At 42.7% G+C, this 24,479-nt stretch overlaps 2 protein-coding genes across 4 annotated transcripts in view; both read right to left on the bottom strand.

Moving 5' to 3' along the window:
• Positions 1 to 1,643: 1,643 nt before the first annotated feature.
• LOC141104679 (uncharacterized) lies at positions 1,644 to 24,028 on the bottom strand. 3 transcript variants are annotated; one of them, XM_073594343.1, is made up of 2 exons: positions 23,985 to 24,028; positions 1,644 to 8,724 (listed from the first exon to the last, which is right to left on the bottom strand). In XM_073594343.1, exon 2 carries the CDS (start codon positions 8,598 to 8,600, stop codon positions 5,985 to 5,987), a length of 2,616 nt encoding a protein of 871 aa, XP_073450444.1. In that variant the 5' UTR covers positions 8,601 to 8,724; positions 23,985 to 24,028; the 3' UTR covers positions 1,644 to 5,984. The 3 variants fall into 3 exon arrangements, with proteins under 3 accessions (XP_073450444.1, XP_073450445.1, XP_073450443.1); XM_073594344.1 differs by lacking the exon at positions 23,985 to 24,028 and adding an exon at positions 12,607 to 14,506 and having other exon boundaries at positions 1,644 to 7,154; XM_073594342.1 differs by lacking the exon at positions 23,985 to 24,028 and adding an exon at positions 9,022 to 9,102.
• The window catches only part of LOC141104738 (uncharacterized), a 30,919-nt gene continuing 28,268 nt past the window's right edge, over positions 21,829 to 24,479 (bottom strand). Inside the window, 1 exon segment of the mRNA XM_073594442.1 lies at positions 21,829 to 22,602. Within this exon segment, the coding sequence (XP_073450543.1) occupies positions 22,050 to 22,602 (553 nt within the window). The 3' untranslated portion in view covers positions 21,829 to 22,049.

Here is a 24,479-nt window from a genome sequence, read left to right on the forward strand (position 1 = left end):
GGCTAATTGTCCAACTTTCGGACAACAAATGTTGGATAGCAGGCTAGTTGTCCAACTTTTGGCCAACAAATGTTGGATAGCAGGCTAGTTGTCCAACTTTTGGCCAACAAATGTTGGATAGCAGGCTAGTTGTCCAACTTTTGGCCAACAAATGTTGGATAGCAGGCTAGTTGTCCAACTTTTGGCCAACAAATGTTGGATAGCAGGCTAGTTGTGCAACTTTCGGCCAACAAATGTTGGATAGCAGGCTAGTTTTGCAACTTTCGGCCAACAAATGTTGGATAGCAGGCTAGTTGTCCAACTTTCAAACAACAAATGTTGGATAGCAAGCTAGTTGTCCAACTTTCGGACAACAAATGTTGGATAGCAGGCTAGTTGTCCAACTTTCGGACAACAAATGTTGGATAGCAGGCTAGTTGTCCAACTTTTGGCCAACAAATGTTGGATAGCAGGCTAGTTGTCCAACTTTCGGCCAATAAATGTTGGATGGCAGGCTAGTAAATTTTCGGCCGACAATGGTCTGTTGTCAAATTTTCCTATCGTGTATACACAAGTCCGTCACACAAAAGTCCAAAGTACAAACACGCATGCTCAGAAATAATGCTCACCAAACATGAGCATTAGAAGAAGGTGTCCAAAGGGTGGCGCTCAAGAGCTGAAATTCCACGTAGTACATCACTACATTTGTGTTTGTTGGCCAACAATTGTGTACCGTTTGTAAGCAAGACAAGTTCACGGCACACGCCCTTCGGACAAAAGTCTGACGCTTTGTCTGCGGAAAATCCGATCGTGTGTACGAGGCTTAAGTGTGATACCTACCTTTGTTGCCTACTTGCTGTATCAATTGCCAATGTTTTCACCACATGTTGGGCAATTTCTAAGGCACCATCTGTGCAAAACCAACTCAGCAATGTTCACTTCCAAATGACGACCAGGTGGTGGCTTTCCTATCCTGACTGGACATCCTATGACATCGTGTCAGGAAGTACCAATCACGGGGCCACGCGATCTGTCCCTGGACACAGCCGATGGTTGATCAGATGGCTAGCTGCCGGTACCATATGACCACTATGGCCAATCACAGCAGGTCACATGAATTGTACACAATGGCTGGCTTCCTTTCATGCCATCCATTGTGTACAACTGTGTTGGTAGCTGTGATTGGTCAATGTGATCACATGGTACATATGATCCAATCACAGCCCATCTGGTCCAATCACAGCTAATCACAACAAAACTGACTGAATTTTCCGGGAGGACGTCCAGGGACGCCCTCCCGGCAAATTAAGTCCGCGCTGTAGCCGTCTTTCGGCTATAGCGCGGACGGCAAGTGGTTAAGCCGTCCAGCCCAGATGATCTCTGCCTTCGCCTTGGTCACATCTCTAGAGACCCTCTCCTGTGTTCCTGTTAAAGACTTGCTTGGCTGACATCCCTTCTGGCTCCAGATCCTGCTTGCTGTTCTACTATGCTCATCTCCGGCTCCCTGACGTTTTGGCTTCTCTGACTATCCATTCCGGTTCCTGACCTCTGGCTATGTTTTGACTATGTTTACCTTTTTTTTTTATTATTATTAAACAAGTGTGATTTAACTGTACTTCTGTCTCAGTCTGATTCATGGTTTCTGACAGAGTTTGGAGACAAGGTTAACACTTTTCAAAACAAGGGTTTAATGATGAAAAGGTCAAAATTGGTGCAAATAAAATATTTACAGAAAAAAAGATGTTTCAAAGAGATAAAGACAATATATAGCAACCAAGAAAAAAGGTAGAATTGGGGAGGAAGAATACTTGCAATTGATGTCCGAGGGTTGATCAGAGTTCGATCGATGAGCTGGGTAATCGGTTCTGATACTTGGCAGATGTTCCTGCTTGGATGGTAAAAGAACTGACCATTGTCTTGGCATCTCCTCTTTTCTGTCAGATCAAAGGGGTGTTGACAGCGACCAGTGACCAATCATCTGGTCATCTCGTTCAGGGGTTTGGTTGCCTGGGAGGTGCCTACACTCATGACCATGGCACTGATGAGGCGCCACTTATGGGCACTGATGAGGCACCACTTATGGGCACTGATGAGGTGGCACTTATGGGAACTGATGAGGTGGCACTTATTGGCACTGATGAGGTGGCACTTATTGGCACTGATGAGGCACCACTTATGGGCACTGATGAGGTGGCACTTATGGGCACTGATGAGGCGGCACTTATGGGCACTGATGAGGCGGCACTTATGGGCACTGATGAGGCGGCACTTATGGGCACTGATGTGGTGGCACTTATGGGCACTGATGAGGCGCCACTTATGGGCACTGATGAGGTGTCACTGATGAGGAGGCACAAATATGCTGCACTTATGGGCACTGATGAGGCGGCACTTATGGGCACTGATGAGGCGGCACTTATGGGCACTGATGTGGTGGCACTTATGGGCACTGATGAGGCGCCACTTATGGGCACTGATGAGGTGTCACTGATGAGGAGGCACAAATATGCTGCACTTGATATGTGGCACTGATGAGCACTGATAGGCGGCACTGATAGGCGGCACTGGGCAGAGATAGGTGGCACTGGTGGGCACAGATAGGCAGCACTGATGGGCACAGATAGGCCACAGGGATAGATGCCACTGATGGGCGGCACTGATGGGCATTGATGGGTGGCATTGATAGGCAGCAGTGATGAGCATTGATGGGCAGCAGTGATGGGCATTGATGGGCACAGATAGGCGGCACGGATAGGGGCACTGATGGGCCTTGATGGGCAGCAGTGATGAGCATTGATGGGCAGCAGTAATGGGTATTGATAGGCAGAACTGATAGCCAGGCATCACTAATGGCCACTGATTGCTGCCACTTGTGGGCACTGATTTCTGGCACTTGTGGGCACAGATTGGTGGCAATTGTGGTCACTGTTTGGCACTGATTGCTGGGTGTGATGGACAATCATTGCTGGCACTGGTGGGCACTTAATTGTAATCAGGGCACTGATGATCAGTGCCCTGATTACATCCCTGGATGTCCTCTATGAAGAGATGCCGCTGATCGGCTCTCCTCTCCTCACACTCTGTCGGCATCTCCGTGCTTACATGTGATCGGCTGTGGTTAAAGAGCCTCAGCCGCGAGGGGCGCGCGAGATATCGGTCGTTCTCTGAGGCCGTCATATGTCGCCCACCCAGAACGAGAGCCGCACCGCCCAGCCGTCATTTGACAGTGGATGGGCGGCAAGTGGTTAAGCGTTATGCGCATTAAGGTATTTACAACCGGTATCTGTTGGTTCTCTGGCTTGAGAGGGTTACAGTTTTATGATAGGCCTGGACATCCATCCAGGCCGACATGAGTTGTTTTTTCAGACCTCTCCTTGTTCTGCTTTCTCCATGTTGAGATAACAGATCTTTTGAAGTATAAAGCCTTTGAATTCCTGGAAATAATGGAGAAGGAAGGGGGTTCAGATTTCTACTGCAATGTTTAACTGTTAGCCAGACTGTCATGGCTGCTATAAGGTTCCCCGACAACATGGCCGCTATCTACAGCTTTTCCTGTGTCCGGTACGTGATATCAGCCAGCAGAAGACTTGGCCCATTAAAGTCTCACAATAAATGAAGGAGCACTCTTGGCAGAATATACGGCTTTATCATTTATTATAATACAGGAGTTGTATGGGGCCAACAGTTTTCCTGGCGCTTTACAATACAATTCAATACAAGAGGGTTAGGTGGACCCAAGAGCTTACAATTGATTTTTTTCATCCTCCAGTATTTCTATGGATTCGTATATTTAATGAAAGAACTGTCCAGGGAATTCTCTCCGATGTCCACTTAGTCTCCTTCCATCTGTAAAATTAGATGTGTGCACTGCCGAAAAATTTGTTCGTTTTCATTCCATTCGGTTTTTTTTTTTCGTTTTTCGGGTCATTCGTAAACTTGTAAATTCGTAAAGTCAAAAAATTCGGCAATTTGTAAATCCGAAAATCTCGTAAATTCGGAAAATCGAAAATGCGTAAATTCTAAAATCCGGAAAGTCATAAATTTAAAAAATCCGGAAATTCAAAATAATAACTAACTAAATAAATTATAGGTTGGAATTTCCTTTCACATTTGGCTGTTAGTGAACGTAATTTATACAAAGTTACGAATTATCCAAAAATAACGAATGTCGCATCAAAACAAATGGAATGGAACAAATTAATAATAAAAATAATTTTTTTTATTATTATTGTTATTTATTATTAATTTATTACGTTCCATTCGTTTAGATGCGGCATTCGTTATTTCAGAAAAATCCGTAACTTCGGATAAATCCGTATTCGTTAAGTTTACTAACAGCCAAATTTGAAAGGAAATACCAATACCTATAATTTAATAGTTAGTAATAGTTAAGTTATTATTAGTCAGTTGTTATTTCGGATTTTTCGGATTTCCGAAAATTCATAAATTTTGAATTTTCGAATATTTGAATTTATAAATATTCAAAAAAATTCGGATTTCCGAATTTTCAATTCTTGAATTTCCGAATTTTCGAAAATTCAGAAAATTGAATTTTCGAATTTCTGAAAATTAGAAAATTTGAAAATTAGACTTTTTAAAAAGTTTTTATTAGTCAGTCGGTTATTATTTCAGATTTCAAATTTTCAGATTTTCAAATTTCCGAATTTAGTTTCATAAATTCGTAATCCAGAAATTCGAAAATTCATAAATTCTGAATATTAGAATTTATAAATATTCAAAAAATGTCGGATTTCCGAATTTTCAAATCTTGAATTTCCGAATTTTCGAAAATTCTGAAAATTGAATTTTCGAATTTCTGAAAATTAGAAAATTTGGAAATTAGACTTTTTTTTAAAGTTTTTATTAGTCAGTCGGTTAATATTTCAGATTTCGAATTTTCAGATTTTCGAATTTCCGAATTTAATTTCATAAATTCGTAATCCAGAAATTTGAAAATTCATAAATTCTGAATTTTCGAATATTGGAATTTATAAATATGCAAAAAATTTCAGATTTCCAAATTTTCAATTCTTGCATTTCCGAATTTTTGAAAATTCTGAAAATTGAATTTTCGAATTTCTGAAAATTAGAAAATTTGGAAATTAGACTTTTTTTAAAGTTTTTATTAGTCAGTCGGTTAATATTTCAGATTTCGAATTTTCAGATTTTCGAATTTCCGAATTTAATTTCATAAATTCGTAATCCAGAAATTTGAAAATTCATAAATTCTGAATTTTCGAATATTGGAATTTATAAATATTCAAAAAATTTCAGATTTCCAAATTTTCAATTCTTGCATTTCCGAATTTTTGAAAATTCTGAAAATTGAATTTTCGAATTTCTGAAAATTAGAAAATTTGGAAATTAGACTTTTTTAAAAGTTTTTATTAGTCAGTCGGGTTATTATTTCAGATTTCGAGTTTTCAGATTTTCGAATTTCCGAATTTAATTTCATAAATTCGTAATCCAGGAATTTGAAAATTCATAAATTATGAATTTTCGAATATTTGAATTTATAAATATTCAAAAAATTTCGGATTTCCGAATTTTCAATTTTTGAATTTCCAAATTTTCGAAAGTTCTGAAAATTGAATTTTCGAATTTCTGAAAATTAGAAAATTAGAAAATTTGGAAATTTGGAAATTAAAAGTTTTTATTAGTCAGTCAATTATTTCAGATTTTGAATTTTCAGATTTTTGAATTTCCGAATTTAATTTCATAAATTCGTAATCCAGAAATTCGAAAATTCAGAAATTCTGAATTTTCGAATATTTGAATTTATAAATATTCAAAAAATGTAGGATTTCCGAATTTTCAAATCTTGAATTTCCGAATTTTCGAAAATTCGAAAATTCATAAATTCAGAATTTTCGAATATTTGACTTTACGAATATTCCAAAAAAATTGTTAAATGTTTTTTTTTTGTTAATTCGGATATCTCCGAATTTACGATTATGTCGTAATTAGTTAAAAAACGAATTCAGAACTAAAGGAACTGCACGTGTCTATAAAACATTTCCCGCACTCTGAAGGCACTGAGCACGCTCTGCGGTGTGTACTTTCAGGTGTTTAACAAGCGAGTATTTCTCAAAGAAAGATTTCCCGCACTCCGAGCACGAATACGGACGCTCGCCCGTGTGAATTCTCTGGTGTCTAAGAAAGTTTCCTTTGTCAGTAAAACTTCTTCCGCACTCTGAACAAGAAAAGGGCCGCTCACCCGTGTGAATTCTCTGATGCCTAACAAGGTCTACTTTTAGGGTGAAACACTTCCCGCACTCTGAACACGAATGCGGACGCTCACCCGTGTGAGTTTTCTGATGCCTAACAAGGTATCCTTTGCTAGTGAAACATCTCCCGCACTCTAAACAGGAATAGGGACGCTCACCCGTGTGAGTTCTCTGGTGTCCGAGAAGGTTTACTTTGTTGGTAAAACATTTCCCGCACTCTGCACACGAAAAAGGGTGCTCCCCTGTGTGATTTCTCCGGTGTGCAATAAGCTTTTCTTTTTTAATGAACGATTGTCCGCACTCTGAACAAGGGAAAGGACGCTCAGCCTCATGTATGGTCTTGTGTTTATTAAGGTTTCTTTTCTGATTGAAACATTTCCCGCACTCTGAACATAAATAAGGACGCTCGCCCGTATGAATTCTCTGGTGTCTAAAAAGGTCCCCTTTCTTAATGAAACGTTTCCCGCACTCTGAACACGAATAAGGGCGCTCCCCTGTGTGAACCCTCTGGTGTATAACAAGGTTTCCTCTGTCAATGAAGCGTTTTCCGCACTCTGAACAGGAAAAGGGGCGCTCGCCCGTGTGACCTCTCTGGTGTATAAGAAGGGAGATTTTCTGTGCGAAACATTTCCCGCACTCTGAACAGGAAAAAGGGCGCTCACCCGTGTGACTTCTCTGGTGTATAAGAAGGGAGATTTTCTGTGTAAAACCTTTCCCGCACTCTAAACAAGAAAAAGGACGTTCACCCGTGTGACTCCTCTGGTGTGTTAGAAGGAAGGCTTTCTGTGTAAAACTTTTCCCACACTCTGAACAGGAATATGGACAATCACCAGAGTGAGTTCTCTGGTGATTAACCAGGTAAATCTTCTTAGCAAAACGTTTCCCACACTCTGAACAGGAAAACGGAAACTCGCCAGTGTGAATTTTCTGGTGACTAACCAGGTAAATCTTCCTAGCAAAACTTTTCCCACACTCTGGACAGGAAAACGGACAATCACCTGTGTGAATTTTCTGGTGATTAACCAGGTAAACTTTCTTAGTAAAACTTCTCCCACACTCTGAACAGGAAAATGGACGATCGCTAATGTGAATTCTCTGGTGATTAACCAGGTAAGCCTTCTTAGCGAAACACTTCCCACACTCTGAACATGAATAAACATGTTCATTGTGAGGACTTGGGCAGACATCTGAGATCATAATATGGGATTTATCAGAAGGTTCCTCAGGATTAGAAGGATCCATTGATCTTAGATGGACATCTGAGGTCATATTATGGGATTGATCAGAAGGTTCCTCAGGATTAGAAGGACCCATTGATCTTAGATGGACATCTGAAGTCATAGTATGGGATTTATCAGAAGATTCCTCAGGATTAGAAGGATCCATTGATCTTAGATGGACATCTGAAGCCATAGTATGGGATTTATTAGAAGATGCCTCCGAATTAAAACGATCCATTGATCTTAGATGGACATCTGAAGCCATAGTATGGGATTTATTAGAAGATGCCTCCGAATTAAAACGATCCATTGATCTTAGATGGACATCTGAAGCCATAGTTTGTGATTTATCAGAAGATTCCACAGGATTAGAAGGACCCGTTGATCCTAGGTGGACATCAGAAGTCATAGAAAGTAATATATCAGAAGATGCCCCAGGATTAGAAGGATCCATTGATCTTAGATGGACATCTGAAGTCATAATTTGGGATTTACCAGAAGATTTCCCATGATTAGAAGGATCTATTGATTTTAGATGGACATTTGAAATCATAGTTTGGGATTTATCAGACGATTCCACAGGATTAGAAGGATCCGTTGATCCTAGGTGGACATCAGAAGTCATAGAAAGTAATTTATCAGAAGATGCCCCAGGAGTAGAAGGATCTATCGATCTTGGATGGATATCTAAAGTCATACTATGTGATTTATTAGAAGATGCCTGAGAATTAAAAGGATCCATTGACCTTAGATGGACACCTGAAGTCATAAATTGTGATTTACCAGAAGATTCCTCAGGATTTGAAGGACCCATTGATCTCAAATTGACACCTGAAGCCATAGTTTTTGATTTATCAGAAGATTCCACAGGATTAAAAGGATCCGTTGATCCTAGGTGGACATCAGAAGTCATAGAAAGTAATTTATCAGAAGATGCCCCAGGATTAGAAGGATCTATGGATCTTACATGGATATCTAAAGCCATATTATGTGATTTATTAGAAGATGCTTTTGAAATAAAAGGATCCATTGATCTTAGATGGACATCTGAAGTCATAAATTGTGATTTATCAGAAGATTCCTCGGGATTAGAAGGATCCATTGATTTTAAATGGACATCTGAAGACATAGTATGGGGTTTATCAGAAGATTCCTTAGGATTAGAAGGATTCATTGATTTTGCTAACTAGTAAAGTATTACTTTTGAAGAATATTGTGCACCGTCACTTCTGCAGTACAATCTGGAGACATAATAGGATAACACTGTGATGTATTTAATTTCCGACAGTACAGTCCATCTGTCGAAACACAAATTTTGTATATGTTACGTTTGTCTTTTACGTCTTGCATTCAGGAGTCATGTATATCAGTACAGCATTCAGAACTTTCTCAGCGCTCTGGCACCAAATTGGATAAAATCAGAATAATATAATTAGGATATATCTAAGAACATATTACACAATAACTCTATTATACATTATATTATGTGCATAGCGGTAAGTATTGTAAATAAAAGCCATCACAGTGACTGTGGAAGAAGAAGACAGACGTGACGGGGGGTTACGGGGTGTAAATAGAAAATATTATCTTATTACCTGCTCTGCTTAATCCAACTACGTTTGCTCTCCACTCTCTCCCCCAGGTCTTCCTGTCTTTATAACTTCCTGTCTTTGTGTGACATCACTTCCTGTTCTTACCCTACATCACTTCCTGTTCTTACCCTACATCACTTCCTGTCTGAGCGGGCCACACGGTAAGTGATATCTCCATCTTGTGGTGAGTTCATTAACTGCACCCTACGTTTTTCATATTTTCCCTGCTTCCTTGTAGTTCATTCTTCCGTTACATGAATACAATATGACACGTACATTCAGGTAAAATTCAATAAAGGGGAAACATAAAATAAAAAAGCAATCATCTTATTTTATTGTCTCACGAAGAATTTATTACGTTTTCTGAGCAAACTACAGAGAACTGACATACAAAAGACAAATGTACAAAAATTACATCGAAAAAGAGAAGAACGGAGCAGAGCTCCCGTTAACCATATCAAAGAATAATAAAGAGGTGCGAGTTGAAGGACAAGTAAGGCGTTCAGTCCCATGGGTATTTCCTGTTTGCAAGACCAGTAAATGTCACCTTATGAATGGTAGTTCCCGAAATGCCATTTCGTTGGAGCGGTAAAAATATGTAGTAAAGGGGAGGCCAAGGGTTGCATTGGAACCTGGGAGGGGTGGGTTTGGGGGATCCCGTGAGATCCAGCCATCAGTAAAGTCCCTTTAGCTTATAGTGGTCAGTTACAATTAGAGAAGGTCTACGACTAGATGCAAGTGATCATTGTAGTCCAGCTATGGGCTCTAGACCCTCAAATGTTTTGCAGGAGTATCATTAAGTACCATATGGAGGTCAGCGTTTAGTGTACCATGGTCCTCATATCTATTTGACCTCAGAAAAATTTAGTGATAGACGTCTACAGGCTTTAGCTAAGGTTTGCCGGGCTGCCAAGAACACAGCCACCACCATCTGACTCTGCTGTTTATTTATGTGTGGTGTAGGTTTAACAACAGAGCCTCCCATGGGTTATGAGCGAGATTGATATGTAAAATTGGCCAAAGCTTATTGTAAACCTGTACGAGTGGCTGTGGGGCAGAGGTACTGGGGAAAATTTGGATATGTGATCGGGGTCATATAGACTAGTGACTTGAGATTGGAGTCTGCATACGTGCCGGGCCTCAGGATTAGAAGGATCCATTGATTTTAGATGGTCGTCTGAAGACATAGTATGGAGTTTATCAGAAGATTCCTCAGAATTAGAATTTGGATATGTGATCGGGGTCATATAGACTAGTGACTTGAGATTGGGGTCTGCATACGTGCCGGGCCTCAGGATTAGAAGGATCCATTGATTTTAGATGGTCGTCTGAAGACATAGTATGGAGTTTATCAGAAGATTCCTCAGAATTAGAATTTGGATATGTGATCGGGGTCATATAGACTAGTGACTTGAGATTGGGGTCTGCATACGTGCCGGGCCTCAGGATTAGAAGGATCCATTGATTTTAGATGGTCGTCTGAAGACATAGTATGGAGTTTATCAGAAGATTCCTCAGAATTAGAATTTGGATATGTGATCGGGGTCATATAGACTAGTGACTTGAGATTGGGGTCTGCATACGTGCCGGGCCTCAGGATTAGAAGGATCCATTGATTTTAGATGGTCGTCTGAAGACATAGTATGGAGTTTATCAGAAGATTCCTGAGAATTAGAATTTGGATATGTGATCGGGGTCATATAGACTAGTGACTTGAGATTGGGGTCTGCATACGTGCCGGGCCTCAGGACTAGAAGGATCCATTGATTTTAGATGGTCGTCTGAAGACATAGTATGGAGTTTATCAGAAGATTCCTCAGGATTAGAATTTGGATACGTGATCGGGGTCATATAGACTAGTGACTTGAGATTGGGGTCTGCATATGTGCCGGGCCTATTATGAGGGGCTTCCTCTTTTCCTGCTGGATTTTTTAAATTTATTATGGAGAATTGAAAAAAGAGGAATTGGGGAACACAAATGTTGGCAAGAAAAAAGCTAGTAATCTCAGCTGTTAGTTCTTACCACATGGGTCTCTAAGGAAGAGAAAAAGTCGGCAAGAGACTTAGCCTAACATACTCCACCTATAAGTAAAATCTCACTTTTTGCCAGATTGTACCAATTTAATTAACTATTTGCCAACCAGGCCAATTCTGACACTTTGTTCCTACAAGTAAAAATCTACTTTTTTTGTAGAAAGTTGCTTAGAACCCCCCAAACATGCCACTGGAGTCCTCTTCCACTCCTCCATGACGACATCACAGAGCTGGTGGATGTTGGAGACCTTGTGCTCGTCCACCTTCCGTTTGAAGATGCCCCACAGATGCTCAATAGGGTTTTGGTCTGGAGACATGCTTGGCCAGTCCATCACCTTTACCCTCAGCTTCTTTAGCAAGGCAGTGGTCGTCTTGGAGGTGTGTTTGGGGTGGTTATCATGTTGGAATACTGCCCTGCGGCCCAGTCTCCGAAGGGAGGGGATCATGCTCTGCTTCAGTATGTCACAGTACATGTTGACATTCATGGTTCCCTCAATGATCTGTAGCTCCCCAGTGCCGGCAGCACTCATGGAGCCCCAGACCATGACACTCCCACCACCATGCTTGACTGTAGGCAAGACACACTTGTCTTTGTCCTCCTCACCTGGTTGCCCCCACACACGCTTGTCACCATCTGAACCAAATAAGCTTATCTTGGTCTCTTCAGACCACAGGACATGGTTCCAGTAATCCATGTCCTTAGTCTGCTTGTCTTCAACAAACTGTTTGCAGACTTTCTTGTGCATCATCTTTAGAAGAGGCTTCCTTCTGGGATGACAGCCATGCAGACCAATTTGATGCAGTGTGCAGCGTATGGTCTGAGCACTGACAGACTGACCCCCCCAACCCTTAAACCTCTGCAGCAATGCTGGCAGCATCTTCTTATAGCCTAGGCCATCTTTATAAAGAGCAACAATTCTTTTTTTCAGATCCTCAGAGAGTTCTTTGCCATGAGGTGCCATGTTGAACTTCCAGTGACCAGTATGAGAGAGTGAGAGCGATAACACCAAATTTAACACACCTGTTCCCCATTCACACCTGAGACCTTGTAACACTAACGAGTCACATGACACCGGGGAGGGAAAAATGTCTAATTGGGCCCAATTTGGACATTTTCACTTAGGGGTGTACTGACTTTTGGTGCCAGCGGTTTAGACATTAATGGCTGTGTGTTGAGTTATTTTGAGGGGACAGAAAATTTACACTGTTATACAAGCTGTACACTCACTCATTTTTTTTTTTTAAGCAGAGACCCTAGAGAAAAAAAATGGCAGTAGGAAAAAATTTTTTTACAGTTTCTTTATTTTATTTCTTTTTTTTGTTTTAACTTTATTGCTTTCATAAAGGATGAACAACATTCCTTAAACACAGCATGGGCCGTGACCGGTCCTCTTTATGGAGAGATCTGGGGGCGGAGTCTGGATCTGAACATGAAAAAGGACTCTCCCCTGTGTGAATTCTCTGGTGTTTAAGAAGTTTTCCTTTATCAGCGAAACACTTTCCGCACCCTGTTCATGAATGAGGACGCTCGTCCGTGTGCCTTCTTTGGTGTACACGTAGTCCCCCTTTGTCGGTAAAACATTTCCCGCACTCTGAACATGAGAAAGGACGCTCCCCTGTGTGTATTTTCTGGTGTAGACGAAGGTGATCAACCCTAGGAAAGCGTTTCCCGCACGCTGAGCATGAAAAAGGACGCTCGCCGGTATGAATTGCCTGGTGTCTAAGAAGGTCCCTTTTCGTAGTGAAACATTTCCCGCACTCTGAACATGAAAAGGGACGCTCGCCCGTGTGACTTTTCTGGTGTGCAAGAAGGCTCCCTTTCGGAGTGAAACGCTTCCCGCACTCTGTACATGAATGAGGGCGCTCCCCTGTGTGACTTTTTTGGTGTATATGAAGTCCTCTTTTGTCAGTAAAACATTTCCCGCACACTGAACATGAAAAAGGCCGCTCCCCTGTGTGTATTCTCTGGTGTAGAAGAAGGTTTCCTTTCTCAGGGAAACATTTCCAGCACTCTGAACATGAAAAAGGACGCTCCCCCGTGTGAACTCCCTGGTGTATAAGAAGTTTTCCTTTATCAGTGAAACATTTCCCGCACTCTGTACATGAATGAGGATGCTCACCCGTGTGACTTCTTTGGTGTATACGTAGTCCTCCTTTGTCGACAAAACATTTCCCGGACTCTAAACTTAAAAAAGGACGCTCACCTGTGTGTGTTCTCTGGTGTATAAGAAGGCTCCCTTTCACAGTGAAACATTTCCCGCACTCTGAACATGAAAAAGGACGCTCCCCTGTGTGAATTCTCTGGAGTATAAAAAGTTTTCCTTTATCAGTGAAACATTTCCCGCACTCTGTACATGAATGAGGACGCACACCCGTGTGACTTCTTTGGTGTATACGTAGTCCTCCTTTGTCTGTAAAACATTTCCCGCACACTGAACATGAAAAAGGACGCTCGCCGGTATGAATTGCCTGGTGTCTAAGCAGGCTCCCCTTTGCAGTGAAACATTTCCCACACTCTGCACATGAAAAAGGATGCTCACCCGTGTGAATCTTCTGGTGTCTAAGACATCTTCCTTTATCAGTGAAACACTTCCCGCACTCTGAACATGAATAAGGACGCTCACCAGTATGAGTTGCCTGGTGTCTAAAAAGGTTCTTTTTCATAGTGAAACATTTCCCGCACTCTGAACATGAAAAGGGACGCTCACCCGTGTGACCCCTGTCCCATAAAGATGACTCCTTGGGATTAGAAGGATCCATTGATCTTGGATGCACATCCGAAGTCATAGTATGGGATATATGAGAAGGTTCCTCAGGATTAGAAGGATCCATTGATCTTAGATGGACATCTGATGTCATAGTATGGGGTTTATCAGAAGGTTCCTCAGAATTAGAAGGATCCATTGATCTTGGATGGACATCTGAAGTCATAGTATGGGATTTATCAGAAGGTTCCTCAGGATTAGAAGGATCCATTGATCTTAGATGGACATCTGATGTCATAGTATGGGGTTTATCAGAAGGTTCCTCAGAATTAGAAGGATCCATTGATCTTGGATGGACATCTGAAGTCATAGTATGGGATTGATCAGAAGGTTCCTCAGGATTAGAAGGACCCATTGATCTTAGATGGACATCTGATGTCATAGTATGGGGTTTATCAGAAGGTTCCTCAGAATTAGAAGGATCCATTGATCTTGGATGGACATCTGAAGTCATAGTATGGGATTTATCAGAAGGTTCCTCAGGATTAGAAGGATCCATTGATCTTAGATGGATATCTGAAGTCATAGTATGGGGTTTATCAGAAGGTTCCTCAGAATTAGAAGGATCCATTGATCTTGGATGGACATCTGAAGTCATAGTATGGGATTTATCAGAAGGTTCCTCAGGATTAGAAGGATCCATTGATCTTAGATGGATATCTGAAGTCATAGTATGGGGTTTATCAGAAGGTTCCTCAGAATTAGAAGGATCCATTGATCTTAGATGGACATCTGAGGTCATAGTATGGGATTTATCAGAAGGTTCCTCAGAATTAGAAGGATCCATTGATCTTAGATGGACAGCTGAAGTCATAGTATGGGATTTCTCAGAAGATTCCTCAGGATTAGAAGGATCCATTGATCTTAGATGGACAGCTGAAGTCATAGTATGGGATTTCTCAGAAGATTCCTCGGGATTAGAAGGATCCATTGATCTTAGATGGACATCTGAAGTCATAGTATGGGATTTATCAGAAGGTTCCTCAGAATTAGAAGGACCCATTGATCTTAGATGGACAGCTGAAGTCATAGTATGGGATTGATAAGAAGATTCCTCAGGATTAGAAGGACCCATTGATCCCTCCAGATGGTAAGGTCTGTGATGTGCAGTTGGAATAATGGGATCTTCTCCTGGAGAACATTGTGTGATCTCATCATCTTCTGCCTTGAATTCTTGAGGTAAATTTAAATCTCCCTCCGAGGTTTTCAGAAAAAAGCGTCCATCTGTAAGAAAACAATTATTACCCATTTGAAGACCCGGCCTTTTTTTTTTTGTATTTTCTGCTAGAAAATTATTTATAACTCCCAGGCCCAAAATATATATACTTTTTTTTTTTTTTAGCAGAGACCCTAGGAAATAAAATGGCGATCGTTGCAGTTTTTTACGTCACACTGTATTTGCGCAGCAGTTTTTCAAAAGCAATTTTTGTGGGAAAAATACACTTTAACGAATAAAAAAAACCCACAATATATACCCAAATTTTTTTGTAAAATATGAAAGATGATGTTACGCCAAGTAAATAGATACCTAACATGTCACACTTTTGAACACACTTGCGTGCCGACCGTGAATGGTGGGTCGTGACGTCACGTGAGGAGGTGCCCTAAGGTGATGTCGCCCAGGTGGCCCCGCCTCTTACCTATTTAAGAACTGTCAGACGGAGGAACAGGCAGTCGGCAGTCAGCCTTCTTTGCAGGCTGAGGTTTTTTTTAAAACCTCCATATACAGAATCCTATACCCACAGTTGACATAGACGTAGGCTGTCATTAAATGGTGCACCGCTGTCGTACCACGGTCCAAGCGACGCTCCTCTCCGGATCATCAGCCCTCCAGTCTAACGCACCAGATCCCCGCCGCTCAGCAGTCATTGGTTCCTGGGACCGTGGGCGTCCCAGGAACCAATGACGTTGCGGGTGCGCCCCGCCCCCCCCACACCTCGCTATCTCTCCTGGCTCTCACTCCCAGCCTGCCTGCAAGGCATGGTGTGACGCCACGTGTGAACTCCGCCCTCTTCCGCAAGGTTCTTAGCACAGCTCCCGCCCCTGCAGCTCACTACCTCTGCCGGCTCCCGCTCCCTGCCTGTCCTCGAGGTATGGTGTGTGTACTTCATAGATATTTTTTATGTTAAGGGGCACTCTGATAAGCACGCCTGATGCAAAGGGGCACTCTGATGGGGGCACCTGATTTAAATGGACACTCTGATGGGGACACCTGATTTAAATGGACACTCTGATGGGGACACCTGATTTAAAGGGACACTCTGATGGGGACACCTGATGTAAAGGGGCACTCTGATGGGGGCACCTGATGTAAAGGGACACTCTGATGGGGACACCTGATTTAAAGGGACACTCTGATGGGGACACCTGATGTAAAGGGGCACTCTGATGGGGGCACCTGATGTAAAGGGGCACTCTGATGGGGACACCTGATTTAAAGGGACACTCTGATGGGGACACCTGATGTAAAGGGGCACTCTGATGGGGGCACCTGATGTAAAGGGACACTCTGATGGGGACACCTGATGTAAAGGGGCATTGTGATGGGGGCACCTGATGTAAAGGGACACTCTGATGGGGACACCTGATGTAAAGGGGCACTCTGATGGGGACACCTGATGTAAAGCGGCACTCTGATGAGGGCACCTGATGTAAAGGGACACTCTGATGGGGACACCTGATGTAAAGGGACACTCTGATGGGGACACCTGATGTAAAGGGGCACTTTGATGGGGGCACCTGATGTAAAGGGACACTCTGATGGGGACACCTGATGTAAAGGGGCACTCTGATGGGGGCACCTGATGTAAAGGGACACTCTGATGGGGACACCTGATGTAAAGGGCACTCTGATGGGGACACCTGATGTAAAGTGGCACTCTGATGGGGGCACCTGATGTAAAGGGACACTCTGATGGGGACACCTGATGTAAAGGGGCACTCTGATGGGGACACCTGATGTAAAGCGGCACTCTGAAGGGGGCACCTGATGTAAAGGGACACTCTGATAGGGACACCTGATGTAAATGGGCACTCTTATGGGGACACCTGATGTAAAGCGGCACTCTGATGGGGGCACCTGATGTAAAGGGACACTCTGATGGGGACACCTGATGTAAAGGGGCACTCTGATGGGGACACCTGATGTAAAGAGGCACTCTGATGGGGACACCTGATTTAAAGGGGCACTCTGATGGGGACATCTGATGTAAAGGGGCATTTTGATGGGGGCACCTGATGTAAAGGGGCACTCTGATGGGGACACCTGATTTAAAGGGACACTCTGATGGGGACACCTGATGTAAAGGGGCACTCTGATGGGGACACCTCATGTAAAAGGGTACTCTGATGGGGGCACCTGATGTAAAGGGACACTCTGATGGGGACACCTGATTTAAAGGGACAATCTGATGGGGACACCTGGTGTAAAGGGGCACTCTGATGGGGACACCTGATCTAAAGGGGCACTCTGATGGGGACACCTGATGTAAAGGGGCACTCTGATGGGGACACCTGATGGGGGGATCTGATGTAAAGGGGCACTCTGATGGGGACACCTGATGTAAAGGGGAAGCTCTGATGGGGACACCTGATGTAAAGGGAAAGATCTAATGGGGACACCTGATGTCAAGGTGCCCTCAGCCGGAAGAATATTTTAGTGACCGTAATTCCCCTGACTTATAGGAAAGAAATAACCTCTATAAATTATGGTCCTAATTGATCCAACTGGGGAAAAAAATCCTTTCTTATCTTCCAAAAACTTTTCGATATTCCTTGGATCATTCATCTCTGATGTAATTACCTACAGAAACAATTGAGTACTTCCCGCCATACTTCTCTTTATTTGCACTAACACAAGCTTTCGGGGTGTGTCCCCCTTCTTCAAGGTCCAAAATAGGATGACTACAATCACCTCAAGCATGTTATCACCTATAACCCTAAAATGTTAATATCCTGTAAATGTTTATAAATATAAAACCTATAAATTTTATTATCCAGTTATATTTTTTGAACTTAGAAAGAAATTTAACTATTTTTTAAAACCATCTACCGAGCTGCCCAGTACTAGTTCCTGAAGGAGTCCATTCCGTATTTCAACAGCTCTTATTGTGAAGAAGTCTTTCTGTATGTGGAGGGTAAATCTCTTTTCCTCCAGACGTAAACAGTGCCCACTGAGCGCCCCACAATGTACTGCGAGATGCACAGTGCATTCTAAGACCTGATTGGGCAAAGCTTTGCCAAATCAGAGTACAGTGAAGAGCTGGTTGTTAAGGAGCGGGCGGGGAGTCCTCAACAACGGATGAGTCATCAGCTGTCAACGGGCTTCCCCGCTGACAGCTCAATGAAAAGAAACAACCCATTGCCGGCAATAGAAAAAAGTGGGGAAAAATGGCGTGGGGGTACCCCCAATCCATACCAGGCCCATTGGGTCTGGTATGGATTTTGAGGGGAACCCTACGCCAAAAAAAAACAAAAAACAAATTTGTGGGGTCCCCCCCAAAATCCATACCAGACCGATTTTTAAGGGGAACCCCCACACCATAATGTAAAAAGAAAAATGGCATGGGGTCCCTCCCAAATTCCATACCAGACGCCGTTCGGCGAACACCTGGATTTGCAAGGAGCTCGGTGGGATGTTTGCCCACTGAGCGCCCCACAATGCACTGCGAGATACACATTGCATTCTAAGACCTGATTGGGCAAAGCTTTGCCAAATCAGAGCACAGTGAAGAGCTAGTTGTTAAGGAGGGGGCCGGGAGTCCTCAACAACGGATGAGTCATCAGCTGTCAACGGGCTTCCCCGCTGACAGCTCAATGAAAAGAAAAAACCCATTGCCGGCAATAGAAAAAAGTGGGAAAAAATGGCGTGGGGGTACCCCCAATCCATACCAGGCCCATTGGGTCTGGTATGGATTTTGAGGGGAACCCTACGCCAATATAAAAAAAAAAAAACGTTGAAGGGCCCCCCAAACTCCATACCAGACCCCATACCAGACGCTGGTCAGCGAACATCTGGATTTGCAAGGCACTCGGTGGGATGTTTGCCCACTGAGCGCCCCACAATGCACTGCGAGATACACATTGCATTCTAAGACCTGATTGGGCAAAGCTTTGCCAAATCAGAGCACAGTGAAGAGCTGGTTGTTAAGGAGAAGGCCGGGAGTCCTTAACAATGGATCAGTCATCAGCTGTCAACAGGCTTCCCCACTGACAGCTCAATGAAAAATAAACCCATTGCCAGCAATAGAAAAAAGTGGAAAAAATGGCGTGGGGATACCCCCAATCCATACCAGGCCCATTGGGTCTGGTATGGATTTTAAGGGGAACCCTACGCCAAAAAAAAACAAAAAACAAATTTGTGGGGTCCCCCCCAAAATCCATACCAGACCGATTTTTAAGGGGAACCCCCACACCATAATGTAAAAAGAAAAATGGCATGGGGTCCCTCCCAAATTCCATACCAGACGCCGTTCGGCGAACACCTGGATTTGCAAGGAGCTCGGTGGGATGTTTGCCCACTGAGCGCCCCACAATGCACTGTGAGATACACGGTGCATTCAAAGACCTGATTGGGCAAAACTTTGCCAAATCAGGGCACAGTGAAGAGCTGGTTGTTAAGGAGCTGGCCGGGAGTCCTTAACAATGGATGAGTCATCAGCTGTCAACAGGCTTCCCCACTGACAGCTCAATGAAAAATAAACCCATTGCCGGCATTAGAAAAAAGTGGGAAAAAAATGGCGTGGGGGTACCCCCAATCCATACCAGGACCATTGGTTCTGGTATGGATTTGAGGGGAACCCTTTGCCAAAATTAAAAAACAATTCACACAGGCTCACCAAAATTGGGAAATAGAAGACTGGAAAAAGGTTGCCTGGTCTAATGAGTCTCATTTTCAGCTGGGACAGATCGGGTCAGAATTTGGTGTAAACAACATGAAAGCATGGATCCATCCTGCCTTGTATCACCGGTTCAGGCTGGTGGTGGGGGTGTAATGGTGTGGGGGATATTTTCTTGGCACACTTTGGGCCCCTTAGTACCAATTGATCATCATTTAAACACCACGGCCTACCTGAGTATTGTTCCTGACCATGTCAATCCCTTTATGACTACAGTGTCCCCATCTTCTGATGCCTACTTCCAGCGGGATAATGCTCTATGTCACAAAGCTCCAATCATCTCACCACTGGACAATGAGGTCACTGTACTCCAATGGCCTCCACACTTACCACATCTCAGTCCAATAGAGCACCTTTGGGATGTGGTAGAACGGGAGATTAGCATCATGGATGTGCAGCCAACAAATTTGTCAGCAACGGTGTGATGTCATCATGTCACTATGGAGCAAAATCTCTGAGGAACGTTTCCAACACCTTGTTGTATCTATGCCACCAAGAATGAAGGAAAAAAGGGGTCCAACCCGGTACTACCAAGGTGGACCTAATAAAGTGGCCGGTAAGTATACACACTATATTACCAAAAGTATTGTGACGCCTGACTTTACACTCACATGAACTTTAATGGCATCCCAGTCTTAGTCCGTAGGGTTCAACATTGAGTTGGCCCACCCTTTGCAGATATAACAGCTTCAACTCTTCTGGGAAGGCTGTCCACAAGGTTTAGGAGGGTGTCTATGGGAATGTTTGACTATTCTTCCAGAAGTGCATTTGTGAGGTCAGGCACTGATGTTGGACGAGAAGGCCTTGCTCCCAGTCTCTGCTCTAATTCATCCCAAAGGTGTTCTATCAGGTTGGGGTCAGGACTCTGTGCAGGCCAGTCGAGTTCCTCCACCCCAAGCTCACTTTTTTATGTCTCTATGGACTTTGCTTTGTGCACTGGTCCAAATCATTTGGTGGAGGGGGGGATTATGGTGTGGGGTTGTTTTTCAGGGGTGGGCTTGGTCCCTTAGTTCCAGGGAAGGGAACTCTTAAGGCATCATCATACCAAGACATTTTGGACAATTTCATGCTCCCAACTTTGTGGGAACAGTTTGGGGGTGGCCCCTTTCTGTTCCAACATGACTGCGCACCAGTACACAAAGCAAGGTCCATAAATACATGAATGAGCGAGTTTGGGATGGAGGAACTTGACTGGCCTGCACAGAGTCCTGACCTCAGCCTGATAGAACACCTTTGGGGTGAGTTAGAGCGGAGACTGCAAGCCAGGCCTTCTTGTCCAACATCAGTGCCCGACCTCACAAACGCTCTTCTGGAAGAATGGTCAAACATTCCCATAGACACACTCCTAAACCTTGTGGACAGCCTTCCCAGAAGAGTTGAAGCTGTTATAGCTGCAAAGGGTGGGCCAACTCAATATTGAACCCTACGGACTAAGACTGGGATGACATTAAAGTTCATGTGTGTGTAAAGGACGGCGTCACAATACTTTTGGTAATATAGTGTATGAGGCTCTTGGGTTTCAATTGCTCCCTCGGTAGGCTTATATATTTGGGTTCCCGGGTCTGCAGACTTGTGTAGCCTAGTATGAGGGGCATTTTTGCTCAGTGCTGCATTTTTTATTCTATAATATGCAAAATAGGAAAAAAGAAGAATGAGGATGCCAAAAATGTAGGAGGACAGAAACTGTAGAAGGCACATACCACCACTGGAGTAACCAAGAAGGTGAAGAAGCCAGTGTAATGATATCACGTACTGGACACACGAAAAGCTGTAGCTAGCGGCCATGATGTCGGGGAACCTTATGGCAGCCATGACAGTCTTGGCTAACAGTTAAACATTGCAGTAGAAATCTGAACCCCCTCCCTCCTCCCTTATTTCCAGGAATTCAGAGGCTTTATACTTCAAAAGATCTGTTATCTCAACATGGAAAAAGCAGAACCAGGCTAGGTCTGAAAAAACAGCTAATGTTGGCTTGGCAGGATGTCCAGGCCCATCATAAAACTGTAACCCTCTCAATCCAAAGAACCACCATCCCACCATTGGAGTAACCAAGAAGGTGAAGAAGCCAGCAGAAGACTTGGCCCATTAAAGTCTCACAATAAATGAAGGAGCACTTTTGACTTTATCATTTATTATTATACAGGATTTGTATGGGGCAAACAGTTTCCCCAGCGCTTTACAATACAATTTAATACAAGAGGGTTAGGTGGACCCAAGAGCTTACAATTGATTTTTTTCATCCTCCGGTATTTCTATGGATTTAACAGTTCCACTTGTTAAAAGTTATCGTCCATTTAATGAAAGAATTGTCCAGGGCATTCTCTCAGATGTCTGCTTAGTCTTCGTCTATCTGTAAAACATTTCCCGCACTCTGAAGGCACCGAGCGGACTCTGCGGTGTGTACTTTCAGGTGTTTAATAAGCGAGGTTTTATCGAAGAAAGATTTCCAGCACTCTGAGCACGAATATGGACGCTCGCCCTTATGAATTCTCTGGTGTCTAAGAAAGTTTCCTTTGTCGGAAAAACTCTTTTCGCACTCTGAACAGGAAAAGGGCCGCTCACCCGTGTGAATTCTCCGATGTTTAACAAGGTCTACTTTCAGGGTGAAACACTTCCCGCACTCTGAACATGAATGAGGACGCTCGCCCGTGTGAGTTTTCTGATGCCCAACAAGGTATGCTTTGCTAGTGAAACATCTCCCGCACTCTAAACATGAATAGGGACGCTCACCCGTGTGAGTTCTCTGGTGACTAACCAGGTAAATCTTCTTAGCAAAACATTTCCCACACTCTGAACAGGTAAACGGAAAATCACCAGTGTGAATTTTCTGGTGTCTAACCAGGTAAGTCTTACTAGCAAAACTTTTCCCACACTCTGAACAGGAAAACAGATAATCCCTAGTGTGAATTTTCTGGTGTCTAACCAGGTAAGCCTTCCTAGCAAAATGTTTTCCACACTCTGAACATGAATAAACATGTTCATTGTCAGAACTTGGGCAGACACCTGAAGTCATAGTATGGGATTTATCAGAAGGTTCCTCAGGATTAGAAGGATCTATTGATCTTAGATGGACATCTGAAGTCATAGTATGGGATTTATCAGAAGGTTCCTCAGGATTAGAAGGATCCATTGATCTTAGATGGACATCTGAAATCATAGTATGGAATTTATCAGAAGATTCCTCAGGAATAAAGGGATCCATTGATCTTAGATGGACATCTGAAGCCATAGTTTCAGAATCAGAAGATTCCACAGAATTAGAAGGATCTATTGATTCTAGATGGATATCAGCAGTCAAAGAGAGTATATTATCAGAAGATGCCTCAGGATTAGATGGATCTATTGATCTTAGATGGATATCTGAAGCCATATTATGTGATTTATTAGAAGATGCCTCAGAATTAAAAGGATCCATTGATCTTAGAAAGACATCTGAAGTCATAATTTGAGATTTATCAAAAGATTTCTCATGATTAGAAGGATCTATTGATTTTAGATGGACATTTGAAATCATAGTTTGGGATTTATCAGATGATTCCTCAGGATTATAAGGATCTATTGATCTTAGATGCACATCTGAAGTCAAAGTTTGGGATTTATCAGACACATCCTCAGGATTAGAAGGATCAATTGATCTTGGATGGACATCTGAAGTCATAGTATGGGATTTATCAGAAGACTCCTCAGGATTAGAAGGATCCATTGATCTTAGATGGACATCTGCAGCCATAGTATGGCATTTATCAGAAGATTCCTCAGGATTAGAAGGACTCATTGATTTTAGATGGTCATTTGAAGACATAGTACGGGGTTTATCAGAAGATTCCTCAGGATTAGAAGGATGCATTGATTTTGCCAACCAGTAAAGTGTTACTTTTGGAGAATATTGTTCAATGTCACTATCTTCTGCAGTATAATCTGGAGATATAATAAGATAACACTCTGTATTTAACTTCCAACAATACAGTACATCTGTTGAAACACAAATTTTGAATATGTTACGTTTGTCTTTTACGTCTTGCATTCAGCAGTCATATATATCAGTGCAGAACTTTCTCAGAGCTCTGGCACCGAATTGGATAAAATCAGAATAATATAATAACAATAATATAATTGGGATATATCTAAGCACATATGACAAAATAACTCTAATATACATTATATTATGTGTGTAGCAGTAAGTATTGTAGATAAAAGACGTCACAGTGGAGGAAAAGGACAAACGTGATGGAGGTTTACTGGTTATAAATATAAAATATTATCTTATTACCTGCTCTGCGTAATCCAGCTACGTGTTCTCGCCACTCTCTCCCCCAGGTCTTCCTGTCTTTATAACTTCCTGTCTTTACGTGACATCACTTCCTGTTCTTAACCTACATCACTTCCTGCCTGAGCGGGCCACACGGTAAGTGATATCGCCATCTTGTGGTGATTTTATTAACTGCACCCTGCGTTATGTTTTAATATTTTCCCTGCCGCCTTGCAGCTCATTCTTCTATGACACACATACACACATTCAGTTAAAATTGAATCAATGGGAAACCTATAATGAAAAGCAGACATTTGATCTTTTTGTCTCACAAAGAATTTATTAAGTTTTCCCAGCCAAGTACACATACATTGTACAAAAAATTACATCGAAAAGAGAAGCACGGAGCAGAGCTCCCAATAACCATATCAAAGAATGATAAAGGGGTGCAAGTTTTTTAAATGCTCCCCCATCCTCATAACTTCTACTTTAAGATTTGGGTGACGTCGCTAACGT

The sequence above is a fragment of the Aquarana catesbeiana genome, linkage group LG08 (assembly GCF_042186555.1).
Source record: "Aquarana catesbeiana isolate 2022-GZ linkage group LG08, ASM4218655v1, whole genome shotgun sequence".
NCBI lineage: Eukaryota > Metazoa > Chordata > Amphibia > Anura > Ranidae > Aquarana > Aquarana catesbeiana.

What these genes read in the sequence shown, in the direction of transcription:
- LOC141104679 (XM_073594344.1), bottom strand. Translation starts at nt 14,487, where the DNA reads ATGACTTCAGATATCCATCTAAGATCAATGGATCCTTCTAATCCTGAG. An exon ending in CCGACAAAGGGGGACTACGT is followed by an intron (nt 7,155 to 12,606) that starts GTACACCAAAGA and finishes TTTGCTAGGAAG; the next exon opens with ATTTACCTGGTTAGTCACCA.